This window comes from Hipposideros armiger, unplaced genomic scaffold (genome assembly GCF_001890085.2).
Source record: "Hipposideros armiger isolate ML-2016 unplaced genomic scaffold, ASM189008v1 scaffold_683, whole genome shotgun sequence".
NCBI lineage: Eukaryota > Metazoa > Chordata > Mammalia > Chiroptera > Hipposideridae > Hipposideros > Hipposideros armiger.
This window is the reverse complement of record NW_017732033.1, coordinates 419,461-434,376: the sequence shown is the minus strand read 5'-3', so window position 1 is coordinate 434,376 and position 14,916 is coordinate 419,461. Positions and strand designations below refer to the sequence as shown.

General features: G+C 39.0%; 1 protein-coding gene across 2 annotated transcripts in view; it reads left to right on the top strand.

Moving 5' to 3' along the window:
* The window catches only part of SHQ1 (SHQ1, H/ACA ribonucleoprotein assembly factor), a 131,811-nt gene that overhangs the window by 30,183 nt on the left and 86,712 nt on the right, over positions 1-14,916 (top strand). For both annotated transcript variants that reach the window (XM_019626550.1, XM_019626551.1), the window contains exon 6: positions 5,616-5,743. In XM_019626550.1, coding sequence (XP_019482095.1) covers positions 5,616-5,743 — 128 coding nt within the window. The remainder of the gene's footprint in view (positions 1-5,615; positions 5,744-14,916) is intronic.

Genomic DNA, 14,916 nt, shown 5'->3' with positions numbered 1-14,916 from the left:
TTGTTTTTAAAATTCTTTGTTATAATATCTGATGTCAGTTTATGACTTTTTTTCTCCTTATGGTTTGTAGCCCAGCAGAATGCTGGGCATATAGATGATCCCTTCATTGTTTTTGATTATCCATTTTTTTTGCCATTTATAATTCCTCTTGGATATTATTTTTATATTAAAATGTATTGAAGGCATCTTGAAAAATTCTTTAATAGTCCTTCCTCTTTTTCTTATAGCCAAGTTTTCTTGCTGAGAGTGTTTTTTTCTTTTTTCTTCCCAGGTAAATTATTTTTTAATTGTTAGCATATTTTTTATTTCAACCAGTTCATAAAATCTTGCCTGTTTCCTTCTTTGGGAGAAAATAAAAGAATTTAGTCAATATTCAGATATCTGTGAGATAACAAAAGGGACCATGATCAAACAGCATTTGGGGTCCCATTTCAAATTATAATTTTCAGTGCTATAAATTTGTTAAAGAAGATGGTATACTAATAAGGCTTTTGGATCTATTGAGGAGATCTCAAGACAACAGATAGTAATTATGAGGTGAGAAGATGATCACCTGCTATTAAAAAGCAAGCTTAGGAAAAGCATTAAAATAAAATGTCATTTATGCATATTCATTCTTTCATTTGTTCAACAACTATTTCAGTGAACTGCATTTCAGGCAGTTTTGCAGACAGCAAGGAGTGTGTGGTGGCTACCCTCATGGGGCTTACATTCTAATGGGGAAGTACACATATTTTGATTGTGGTAAGTGCAATGAAGAAAAGCCAGGTTAAGGGTTTAGAGAGTGACTGGGCATCTCGCTGACTCTTCTATTTCAGCATGTCCAAATCGAACTCATCATCTCACTTTTAAAGTCTTCCAGAATGTTCTCCATGGTGGAGTGCCTGATTTTTCACTCTGCTCACCCAGGTTAGGAACCTGGGATTCATCTTGACTTCTTTCTTCTCCCATACTTCCAATCTATCCTGAAGTTGTACCATTTATCTCTACTGTTTCCTTTATTCCATCTATTTCTGGCCCTCATCTCTGTCACACTTATTGCAGCAGTCTCCTCACTGCCTAAGTGACGTCTTTACCGCCAGCCTGGACTTCCGCAAATCTATCAACTATAAAACCACCAGTATAATGTCTTATGTACTGAAAATGAAAATCTGCTTAAACTCCTACTGGGCCGTCCTTTGCTTAGAGCTTGAGCTTCTAACTCCTTCTGGTGGCATAGTAAGTTCTCTGCGATCTGGATCCTGCCTGTTCCTTAGTGTCTCTTTTGCCACTCCCTGCCACATTCTGTACTATAACTGTAATCAATGTTTGCATCTGCCCATCTGTACCACATGGTTTCTCGTACACTTTGTACTAGTGGTATCCATTGGCGAGCTCTTTTCTCCCCTGTCGCATTCTGCCTTTTACTTATCTTTTAAGACTGAATTCAGTTGTCACCCCCTGTCACCCTCTCTCCCAGACTGATGGTGGAAGCCCTCCTCAGTGCTCCCATATTATAACTCATCTTATTCTTACAGCGTTCTGTGTTTGTGTCTATGGTTCCCATTAAATTGTGGAGTCCTGAAGGGCAGGGAGCAAGTCCTGCCAATCTCAAATCCCTGATGCTGTGCACACGTAGAGGGCACTCAGTGACTTGTTGGATTGAATGGCATTTAAAATCTTGAAAATAATTTATTCTGGAAAGTAGACTATAAGTAAGCCCCAAATCTTGTTCACAAAACTCTTAAATCATGGACAATGTAAAAATCATCACAGTTTAATCACTGGAACTGTTTTAGTGAGAGCTTACTAAAAATAATCACTTAAATATTCTTTTTGGGATGTGGGGGGTATGCAGGTGACAGAGATAGTTTTACAGAGCCGGTTTTATTTTTTTTTCAAATAATTTTTCCCCTATGGTAAAAACCAGAATCTTTTCAGATGGGTTCTTCTACCTTTGCTTTGTGTCGTTGGTGCTCCAGTGTCCAAAGCCCTTTTCACTACCCTGACAGTTTTCCCTGGGCAATCCTGGCTTCTTCTTTGACCTCATTAACTGTCCTATGTGTCTTTTGTGAGCATCAGACTCCCATGTCTAACTGCTTGTTGGACAGGTCTCTATAGGTCCTAAAAGAACACCTCAAGCTCAGCCTGTTGCAAGCAGAAGTCATTCTGTCAAAGTCATTCTCTCTCCAGTCATGTCTGGTAACATCCTGTGTTCCTGTTCCAACAAATGACACTGTTCACTCAGTGGTTGAGGCCAGAATCCTGGGTGTGTCTACCTTGACTCTGTTCCTTTGACTCCTACATCCTGAGGATTCTAGCTTCTAACTACATGTCAGATCTATTTGTGTTTCTTCTGGTCCCTTTAAACCATTTCCTAGGTGGCAGTTTGAGTGATGTTTCTGAAACACTGATGTCAGTCCCCTATGCAAAAGCTCTTAAGTGTTCACTTGTTCTTATGGATAAAAGATTTTTTAACATGGCTTACAAGGTAGTTGTCACCACAACACATTCTTTTTAGCAATCCTCAATTTTTTCTTTCCTCTTAAATATGTCTTCTTGTTTCCTAGCCTTTGCTAATTATTCTTTCATCCCAGATTATTTTCTCCTACCTCTCTTAATCTGGTTAACTGTTCATTATCATTCAGCTGTTGGCTAAGATATTCTTTCCTCCGGGGACCTTGCCTGTCATTCCAATTTCATTTTGTCGTAAACTCTTGTACTCTTATGTCATATCTCTTACACTGTATTGTAGTTGTTTGACTCTCCCATGAAACTGTGAGTTCTGTGAGAGCCAGGACTGCCTGTGTCTTATTAGCAGTGTAACTCTAGTATCCAACGTGGAGCTTGGAACATGGCACAAAGTTAGTATTTTGTTGGTTTATTTAGCATTTTAGCCATTTTTACTGTTAATTGCTTATCCTTTTTTAAAAAGATTTTTATTGGGGAATTGGGGGAGGGGAACAGCGTTGGGGAATTGGGAAAGGGGAACAGACAAGTTGCTGTCCTATTGTTCTTCAGCCTAGTTGTGGAGGACTTCACTTCACTGGCCCAAGTTGGTATTATCATTGCGCTCTTCCTGGGTGAGGCAGTCGCTCGCCAGACGTTGGATGGCCGCTCACGGCAGCTCACGAAAGCTCACACCAGCTGCCGGCCAGCCCCACTGCAGCCTACGCCATCGCCGGCGACTCACAGCAGCCGAGCTCCAAGTCGAGCTGTTGTTCACCATCTCAGGTGTAGAGGGCGCAGCGTCACTGTCCCTAATGTGGGATCCGAACTGGGTCCTTGCTGCTTCCCAAGCCAACTTCTTAACCAACGCACCACTCTGCCGGCCTTTGCTTATCCTTTTTGAAATTCGATTTGCAGGAAAAGTTCACATCCTGATTTGTGGGTAAAGTCTATAGTAGAATCTCAATTCAAAAGAGATCTCTTTCATTTTATTTTTAAAATAATTTTCAGTTACAGTTGACATACAATATTATACGAATTAGTTTCAGGTGTACAACATAATGGTTCGACATTTATGTAACTTATGAGGTGTCCCCTGCCCTGATAACTTTATTACCTACCCAACACCATACATAGTTATTATAGTATTATGGAGTATATTCTCTATTCTGTACTTTACATCCCTGTGACTGTTTTGTACCTGCCAATTTGTACTTCACCTTTTTCTCCATGCCCCACAACCCCTCTCCTATCTGACTACTATCAGTTTGAGTTTTCCTTCACTTTAAAAGAAAAGAGATAGCTAGTAGGAGACTTTCTTAGCAGGATTATTTTATAAAGCAAGCATTTCATCCTAGTCTCATACCTTGTGCACCTGACATAAATTGAGAATTATTGTTTCAAGATAATTACTATTCAGTTTTGTCCAATATGTACTTTATTTCCTCAGGCATAAAAATGGAATGTGTAGGGCCGACTGAGTAGCACGTTGGTTAAAAGTTGGCTTGGGACACCAGCTCTGAGCAGCAGGGCCCTGGTTCCGATCCCACCTGAGGGCCAGTGATGCTGTGCCTTCTACAGCTAAGATGATGAACAACAGCTCGACCTGGAGCTGGGCTGCTGTGAGTCGCCGGCGACCCCCTAGGCTGCAGTAAGCTACCGTGAGTGGCTGACTGCCAGCGTGAGCGGATGGCAGCTAGTGTGAGCTGCCGTGAGCCGCCGTGAGCAGCCGTCCAATGGCCGGCGAGCGACTGCCTCACCCGGGAAGAGCCAATGATAATACCAACATGGACCAGTGAAGCGACGTCCTCCACAACTAGACTGAAGATCAAAAGGACAGCAACTTGTCTGTTCTCCTTTCCCAATTTCCCAAACGCTATTCCCCTCCCCCAATTCCCCAATAAAATCTTAAAAAAAAAAATGGAATGTGTATATTGGTTAATAGCTTGGATTATGGAGATAGACTTAAGTGGGTCCAAATCCTGGCCACACTTCTTCCTAGTTTTTTGAACTTGGCCATAATATACAACTTTTCTGACCCTCAGTTTCCACCATGTAAAATGGGCAGAGAATGTCCTCTGCCCATGGGGATGGTATGAGGATTCAAGAAAATAATGAATTAGAAGCACTTAGTGCAGTGCTTGGCACATTTGAAGAACTTGTTATCTGTCATACATATACTTCTAATTTTAAAAGATTTCAGCATCTTAGTTGAAAGAAAAAAGTATTTAAAGTCATAAAACTATCAGCTAGATAATCCAGTTTATCAAAGCAACCAATTCCCTGGGTTTGTAATTAACTGAAATATAAATGAATATTTTACAATGAGTTATACTTTTTGTCATTTGTTACCCAGGAATACCAATTTCCAACTTTGAGAGAAAGATAGCATGTTTTCTGAATACGTGTCCTCTAAGAGTATATTTTGAATATAAGTTATTTTTCCAGTTAAAACTGAGAAAGAGAAGTACAGGAAAATTAATTTTCTGCTCTCTACAAAGGTTGCTTTTATTTTTAGTAGTTTTAAATTAAGCAACTATTAAGATTAGCATAGCTAAATAAAATAGTGTATATCTTGGTAGAAAATACGAGTGCACATGCTAGCTAAACAGTGATGTGTGTGTGTGTGTGTGTGTGTGTGTGTGTGTGTGTCCCCTGTGTGTGGATATTCAGTATCCTAAATTTTCTACTCGGGTTTATTTTTATTTGTTGGTGGAGTTAAAAGATAATTTCTTTTACTGTAACTTTACCAAAATCTGTGATATTTGCAAACCAAGCACAAGTGCTGGGTTTCAGGTCCATATGTGTTCAGATTTGCTTTACCCCATACTGCTGTAGGATTGGGATGGTGCTTAGGGTAAGCCTGGTCTCCTGTGTACATTCCATTTGAAGAGATCATAAATGTCAAGTATCCTTTTAGCCAGAGGCTTATTTTTTGTTTTATGATGATTATTAACCACAAAGAAAGTAAATGCTGTGCTCAGTCTTTCCTTGAAATGTACTTAGAATTAATCTATATACCCAGTGCAAATGACATTATAAAATTTTAAAAAATGAAAACCAGCCTAATTCTATTGGGTTGTCGGAAAAGTCATGACCCATTTTTGCATTGAAAAACATACAAAAAATACGTCATGACTTTTCCGACAACCTAATATATAACAGACCCATTCAATGTTTTTTTCCAGAGCTGACTTTTTTGAAGATGAGGCAATTGAACAGGTTTTGAAGTATAATCCTTGGTGGACGGACACATATTCAAAAATGATGACCCCTTTGGGAAAGAGTCAGGAGCAAGAAGATCATGCTGCATTAGGTAAGAAACTCAAAAATAGGCTCTTTTGTTTACTGCTTACCATGTTCCTAAGCACATAATTGTAATTGCCTCATAGAGTAAAGATATTATTTTGGTTTGCTAATTTTGGAAATGGGATCTTCAACCCGGCTGGAAAATACCACTCTACTTATTTGTTTGGAAAATTCTTTTGAAGTATGTTTTACTTTTGAATCACTGGGGTCCTTTTTAAAACTTTTATCTTTAATTTTTAGTAAATTTAGGGACATTAACACATAGGACATTTGTAGTTGTTGAGGAATCTGCTTGAGATATCTGAACATTTCTCTGTGGGAAGGGCATTTGAATGTTAGTAATTGTGGGAGAACACCCAGTTTTCATTCCCTTTATTGATGTGTCCTCCCCAGTATTTTCACAAGTGGTTTTATGTCAAAGTTGGAATAGTTATCCTCATATCTGTACCTTACAGAGAGCAGGTGAGCCAGTTTTTACCAGTGAAAGCTGAGCTGGGAGGGTTTTGTGAGCCACAGGAGGTTTAACATAAAGCCAAATGTTGTCCACACAGTCCTTTCTTAGGTGGTCATATTACCACCTTCCCTAAGTGGGAGGTTTGTATATTAAGTTTGTAAATTAGAATTATAAGTTTCAGATAGATCAAGAATAGAAGGCCCATGTTTTCTGTCATACTGATTTGGCTTTTATTTATATATTAAAAATAAATTTTCAGTGTTTAAATGAAATGAGTACACACACACACACACGCATGCATACACACATCTTAAATAGAATATAGAGTCTCCACAGTCCAAATTCCTCTTCCTGAAAGTAATCACTGTTAATAATTTTGGGATACTTTTAATGCATATACCCACATCTGACTACTTGCTTTAATAAATTTATATGCATAGATTCATATATACTCTCTTCGTATCTTGCTTTCTCCAGTTTGTAGCATATGTGGTATATCTTCCCTATTAGCACTTGAAATTCTACCTGGAGCTTTTAATGTCTGCCTAGTATTCTATTGTATATTTTTATCATGATTGATAGACATTTGGGCTATTTACTACTGATGGCAATTTGGGTGTTTTACAGTTTTCTGAAGTGGCCTCCTTTGACCACTCAATCTGAAGTAGCTGCAGGGTCTCTATTTCATGATAACATTCTGATTTTCCACGTAGCCATGCAATAGCCCATTATTTGCTCGCTATTTAATGTCTAGCGTAGTGCCTGTTATAGATACTCAATAAATATTTATATAGCAAATAAATATTGCAGTAAATCTTTTTGTAGTTAGGTTAGATTTTAGGTGATTTCTAACAGAGTGAAAAATTGCTGTAATCTCTTAGAATTGACTCCACTGTACACAGAAACCTTTATAAATAATGACTCTTATTACATTGTTTTCAACAAATCCTTGGTTTTATAATTGATTTGAGTTTAAGAATGTTTCAGAGACTTCCCACATATATTATATAGACAAATTTTAAAGTATAGGATTGCTAACAATATAAATTGTTAACTGAATATGCCATGTAAATCTTCTCAGAAAGTTTGTTCAAACTTAAATCATCAAGGTTGTCTACTGGTCTCAGTCAGTTTCCCCAATTTTAGTGTAGTATTTTAATGATGTGGTGTGGGAGAAACTTGGTGGTTGCATAATTTTCTGTCCACAAGGGTGGCTAGTTGCTCTAAAAATCAAGAGAAGGCATTACCTTTGATTTAAGTTCTAACTTGCTCTGCTTTAATTAATGGTAGCTTGTTCTAGGTCCTGTTTTCTGTGTCAGCCATGCTTTGAGTTAAGTTCTCTGTGTATAACTTTCACAGGTTAAATCAGCCCATCCATTTAACCACTGGCCCTCCTGACCCTTCGTCTTTATCTGACCTATGGCATATATCCAGACTGGGGCTTCAAGAATAATCACAACCTGCTAAACTAGTGTGGTGATTCATCCTGAAAATTATCTTAAAAGTAGCAAGGGCTTGTGATCTAAGGTAGAAGAACTTGCTCTGTGTTGTACAGAAAGTCCTCTTCTGAATGTGCCAAGTGTAGAGTGAAGGATACATACAAGCTAAACACTGGGCTTGGGGTTGAACCTTGCCCCCCCCTCAGGCTAGCTGTATGATCTTGCAGTTCTCTCTGTGTTGCTGTGGAAATCCTCTACCTACCTTGTTGAGTTGTCATGAAGATTGAATAAGATGGTGCACTTAAAATCCTTAGCATATTGTAATTATTAGAAATTATTATTAGAATAAAATCATGAGAGTCAGGAATTGAATGGCTTCTCTGTGAAATTAAAATTTTTGTACATTTACAAAGCTGTAAGGGGAAGTTTTTTTTTTAAAGATTTTTATTGGGGAATTGGGGGGATAGGAACATTGCTGGGGAATTGGGGGAAGGGGAACAGACAAGTTGCTGTCCTTTTGTTCTTAAGTCTAGTTGTGGAGGACGTTGCTTCACTAGCCCAAGTTGGCACCATCATTGTGCTCTTCCTGGGTGAGGCAGATCAGTCGCTGGCTTCTGGACGGCCGCTCACTACGGCTGCTGGCCGCTCACACGGTAGCCCATGGCAACCCACTGCAGCAGAGGCTGCAGCCTACGCTGTCGCCGGCGACTCACGGCACCCCAGCTCCAGGTTGAGCTGGTGTTCAGCATCTTAGCTGTAGAGGGCAGTGTCACTGGCCCTCATATGTGGGATCCGAACCGGAGCCCTCTGGCATCCCAAACTAGCTCTTAACCTTCGCGCCACTTGGCTGGCCCTGTAAGGGGAAGTTTTTTGTTAACAAGATTCTCCTCTCAATTTTTTTTTCTTTGTTTAAATACAGTGAAACCTTGGATTGCGAGTAACTTGTTCTGTGAGTATTCTGCAAGACGAGCAAACATTTCTAATAAACTTTAACTTGATAAATGAGCGATGTCTTGCAATACAAGTAGTACGTGACATTGAACATCAAATGATCACAACTGAGCCAGTGGTTCTCTCTCACTCGCTGTGGGATTGTGGGTGATGGTCTCCCATGTTCTGATGCTCAGTCTCAGGTCGTGGTGTTTGGCAGAAATCAGTGATTTTTCAGAATGTTGGAAGGTGCCCACAACTGGCACTAGTGTATTTTTTGTCACTTCAAGGCACCTATGGACAGTCTTTTGCTTTTCCACACAAGAGTAAGATTAGGAATGCTTCGCTTCATTCCAGGTCAGGCTGCCTGCAGATATAGACCCTTTCCTCTGCTGCCTTATTGCCAGTTACATTAAATACAGTATATGACAAGTTTATTAATACTGTACTGTAGTCAATATCCGTGTGAGTGTATACAATGGCCCCCATGCAGAAAAAGGTTGAAAAGAAAGGCGGTAAGAAGAAGGAGATGATTACAGTGGAAGTTAAGAAGGAAATCATCAAGAAGTATGAACGAGGTATGCGAGTGGTTGAAATTGCAGGATTTTATAAGTCTACATCAACCATTTGCACAATATTAAAGAAGAAATAAGAAATAAGGCAGCTAGATTCAGCAAAAGGAGTCATGAGAATATCAAAGCAACAGCCACGTGTTCTGGAAGATGTAGAAAAGTTGCTTCTGGTTTGAATAAACAAGAAGCAACTAGCAGGTGATACTGTGACCGAGAACTTTATCTGCGAGAAGGCAAAGGCCTTGTGCACCGACCTCGTAAATAAACTGCCAGGTACGTCAACAGAAAACGAAGAAGCCTTCAAGGCATGCAGGGGATGGTTTGATAACTTTAAGAGGAGAAGTGGCATCCATAGTGTTGTGAGGCACAGAGAGGCTGTGAGTTCGCACGCTAAGGAAGCTGAGTTCCAGAATCTCATGGTTTCCGAGTGTTCCCTGCTGGATCAAGTTTTTAACTGCGATGAGATGGGGCTTTTTTGAAAAAAGATGCCAAAGAGGACCTATATTACAGAAGAAGAGAATGCAATGCCTGGTCACAAGCCCATGAAAGATGATCTCACCCTCTTATTTTGTGCTAATGCAAGCCGGGATTTCAAAAGTCAAGCCCCTGCTTGTGTATCATTCCGAGAATCCATGCAAAGTGCAGAAGAGTCAGTTAAATGTTATGTGGAGGTCCAACAACAAGGCTTGGGTCACTCGTATCTTGTTCGTTGAGTGGCTCAGCGAGGTCTTCGGTCCTGCAGTGAAGAAATACCTTTTAGAAAAGAATCTGCCACTCAAAGCTTTGCTGATTATGGATAATGCTCCTGCTCATCCTCCAGGCTTTGAGGACGAGTTACTAGAGGAATTTGAGTTCATTCAGGTCAAATTCCTTCCTCCCAACACCACTCCAATCCTCCAGCCCATGATCAGCAGGTCATTTTGAACTTTTAAAAGCTTTACATCAAAGCACTATTTAAGCGATGCTTCGAGGTGACCAAAGGAACAAACCTTATCCTCTCAGAGTTTTGTAAAAACCATTTCCACATCGTGAACTGCCTCAAGATCATTGGTAAAGCCTGGGATGGAGTCACCAAGAGAACCCTCAATTCTGTTTGGAGAAAACTGTGGCCTGATTGCGTTCTTGGACACGACTTAGAGGGGTTTGCTCATGAACAGGAGCCGCCAGTTGTCGATGAAGTTGTGTCCTTGGGGAAGACCATGGGACTAGAGGTGAATGAGGACGACATTCAAGAGCTGGTGGTGGAACATGGCCAGGAACTGACCACCGATGAACTGATAGATCTGGATCGCGAGCAACAGCAAGAGGTTATGGAGGAGATCTCATATGCAGAGGAGGAGGAGAAAAAGGCGGAGGAATCCCTCATTTCAAATGAGATTAGGCAGATGTGTAAAATATGGGAAACAATGCAAAATTTTTTAGAAAAGCACCACCCAAATAAGGCTGTAGCAGTGCGAGCAATGAATCTGTTTAATAGCAATGCAATGTCAAGTTTCCCCAAAATCCCCAAAAGGAGGCAAAAGCAAGTGTCATTGGATAGGTTCCTTGTTACAGCTGCACGAAAAGAAAAAGATTCCATTGAGCCAATGGATAGCAGTGATTCCGTTAGTGATAGGTGATAGTGAGAGTCGTCCTACACAATGACCCTCCTCTCTCTTGTCTCCCTCACACTAGCCACAGAGGTTTTCAAAGATAAGTGCTGGTTAATTTGTTTACTTTTCTTTATATTTTGTATTTTCTTTATTATTTTGTATTATATTACAGTATTGTAATCATTTTTATATGAATATTTTTGGATTGTGGAATGAATCATCTGAGTTTCCATTATTTCTTATGGGGAAATTTGCTTTGATATACAAGTGCTTTGGATTACTAGCATGTTTCTGGAACGAATTATGCTCGCAAACCAAGGTTTTACTGTATTTGAGACACCCAGAATTGGGGTAATAAATTGAAGTGTGTTGAACCAGAATAAAATACAGGAGAAAAGAAATAAACCAAGAAATAAACCTGCAAGTTCTTAGCCTGCCCGAGAAGCTGCTGCTGCTGTGGTTTCTCCTCCTCTTCCCCTTTTTCTTAGCCTCCAGGTCTCTTTCTTCTCTGGGTGCTGCCTCTTCTCAGGGGATGCCCGGCAGAGGTAACAGTGCAAGGAGGGGCGTACCTTCGCTCATTCTCATAATAAAATATTAAGCTGGATTGTTCTGAATTCCAGATAATTCTTTGCCACAGTTATGATCCTGTCATTTTCATCATAGCTCTGAGTTACAACATGGAGACGTTTATTATTATCTTCAGTTTTAGAATGATCCTTATCTTCCTCCCCAAAGGCTTGTTAAGTGTTGTGCTCCCACTGAGTCTGGTTTCATGAGGATGGACTTTCCACATTTTCCATGTTGTCTTTTGGTAGTTAACTTCAGCTCAAGCGTCTTGGCACTGACTGCTTGTTATGACACCACATAGTATTTATAGTCAATGAACTTCCTAGCAGGGACATCCTATTTGGCACCAGTGAGCTCTTCAGGGTTTATAGAGCTGTCAGTCTCAGCTTTGAAAGTTGTAGCATTACAGGGCTACCCATTTAGGCTGAGGGTTTGAATGTAGTACATTTTCTTCTGGTTCCCTTGGTCTGTTTCCAGAAAGTATACAATGTAATAGACAGACTTGCATTCCTCTGAGAGGAGCCAGATCATGGATGATACAATTGTTGACCCAGAGAAGACAAGGATATTTGGGAGGGGGACTGAGACAGAAGGGAAGATTTAAAAGAAACAAAACCAGAAAATGTTCTCAGTGAAGTGAGAAGGTCACTTTCCATTTCTGTGAGAGCCTCTCTGTAGTCTTTAGATATTTTGTTGGGGTTTTTAATGTTGGAAGGTGGTCTAGGGCCATTTGCTTCAATGCTAGGGCACCATTTTCTACCCTACTGAGTTTTCAGCTGGCTTTTGTATGACTGTAGATTATTTACAGAATTATAATTAATCGCAATGTTGTGAACCATGATGTATATAGCAAAAGGGCTTTGTAGTGTAGCTAGGTCATACGAATGCTTGACAAATGTTGCTCGTGGCAGCAGTCATCCAAGTATTGTTGGCTCTGCATCTGTAGTTATTCCCAGTGCTGCCGCCTGGTTAGACTGCACTGTGTACACACCTCCCCATGTTCCCTTTTGGGTGATATGATTTACATCTCTAATAAAAAAGGCCTTGGGGAATTCAGACTTTTGGTTTTTCTAGTGATTTCCTGGTTCGTTGTTATTGTTATTTTTCATCTCTCATTTCTTTGCTTGAATTTCAGAATTTAAATATGCCTGTGTATTACTAATGAACTCCTTAGGCCAAAATAGAACTTAAAAACACTCAGGAAAAGGTGCTAGTGTTTTAAGGAAAGGCCAGGGGCACCTAGCATCCAAGAATTCAGAAGAGTACATTCAAGTAGGCTTTTCTCATGAACACAGTCATGGAAAGTGACCTGTGATGTGTGGAAGCACTTCTGGGTAATGTAACATCAGCTCCTACAGTTCTCAGGTCAGCCTTTACAAGTCATTAGACATGTAGGTGTGGTTACTTAAGGATGAAGGAACGGACATGTAGGAGTTGATTTGTTGTTGTATGGTTCTGGGCTCACTACCTTGTAATTCAGAATTATGTGGAAGAAGTGTTTATTAGTCAACTAAGATAGAAAGGTTTTTTTCTAGTGAGATAATATCATCATGAACACCTGGCATATTCCTGTTATTAGCTATATTAATGAATGTCTCAAAAACTAGACCTAAGGATATACTGTCACAAACCTTGCTGCATACTAGAAGTCTTAAAATACTTTGTCAAATAGACTTTCTTCATGTAGTGAGTATGTTGCTTCTTAGAGTTTCCTTAAATCGTATCGCTTTAAATGAACTGAGAGCTTCTGTTTTGATTAAGGGATCTTCATATGAGCCTTTAATGAGACCATCAACTCCCAGTTTATCTATTTTATTAATTTTGTTTTTAAATATCAGTCTTTAAAGAATGCTTTACCTGCATAGAGTTTAAAAATATACACATTTCTCTATGTTGCTGGCTGTCAGATTAAATAAATGCATTCTGATAGTTATTTGTCATTTATAGATTTTGCACTCCAAATTTACCCTTTTGCAAATCAAATTCACTTTTTTGCAAATCAAATTCACCTTTTTGCAAATCAGATTCATCCTTTTGCAGATCAAATTTTTCCACAAAAACGTTTTCTTAATCTTTGTAATAAAAATAAATCCAAGTTGTTATTGTTAAAATTAAGCATTTTATTGCGTGTATTTAATAATAAACAAAATACTTATTTAACATCAGAGATACTTAGTATAGCTTCATTTTATAACAATTCTGCTGTTCATGGTAATTTCATATACATATTCATAAAATAATTATGACAATCTGTAGCAATAATAGTTGCAACAGCATGATTAATAACATCTAAATGTTCATGGTTTGATGGATCAGCCAAAATATTTCTTGCACAGAACTTAATTTTTGAAAAAACTTGTTCAGTGGGGTTCATTGGAGAGTGTGGTGGTAGTAATAATAAAGTGTGTCTTGTCTGACCAACAAGATCACCGTACTTCCTGGGTTTTGTGGAGGCTTACATTGTCCCAAACAAACCACACTCCCTCCAGATTATCTTCATCCAATTTCTGCAATAATCTCTGAAGAAATTTCACAAAAAATATTTTAAGTAACCGTAGAATGTGCAATTACTTCATGCCACACCATTCTCTGAATGTTTATTGCTGCAATTTCTTCCTCTAACCGTTGGCACGGTCACATGAGCTGGTATACATATTAATTTTTGATTGCACCTGCATTTTTCAGAAATTAAGTTCTGTGCAAGAAATATTTTGGCTAATCCATCAAACCATGAACATTTAGTAAATGTTATTAATCATTTCTACAGATTATCATATCATAATTACTTTATGAATATGTATATGAAATTACCACGAGCAGCAGCAGGAGAACCGTTATAAATGAAGCTATAGTAAGTAAATAAATACTTCTGATGTTAAATAAGTGTTTTATGTTTATTATTAAATACATACAATAAAGTGCTTAATTTTAACAATAACAACATTGGATTTATTTTTATTACAAAAATTAAGAAAACATTTTTGTGGAAAAATTTGGTCTGCAAAAGGGTGAATTTGATTTGCAAAAAGATGAATTTGGAGTGCAAACCTGTATGAGAGCAATGCTTGTGCAAATACATTTTTTTTTTAAACAGGATTTTTAACATGGTTGAAAACATAATTATAAAAAATATTTTAAAACCTGTTTTTTCCCCCCACTATGTGTATTTTAATGAGCAAAGGAATATTGTTTCTAGTAACTTCAAATAAGTGTATTTCAGGTTTTTTTCCCCCCAGGGGATAGGCTGCAAAACAACTGGAAGCAAACCTTAAAACAAAAAGAAGCCGTGTTAAACGTAAGGCTCCTAGAGTTTGAAAAACTGTATGTGAAAAGGAGCCATGACGTGTGAGTAATCACATTCTCATCCTTTGGCTTTTGCCCAATGGTGATGAGCAGCAAGACAATCTTTGGTTGAGCAGAGACAGAAAGGGGCTGGATAGTTAGCTATCAAGAGAGTGGTTTGGGAATATTAAAAGGCAGTTTAAGGCTGGCCAAGTGGCGCGATGGTTAAGAACTGGCTTGGGATGCCAGAGGGCCCGGTTCGGATCCCACATATGAGGGCCAGTGACACTGCCCTCCACAGCTAAGATGCTGAACAACAGCTCAACCTGGAGCTGGGCTGCCAT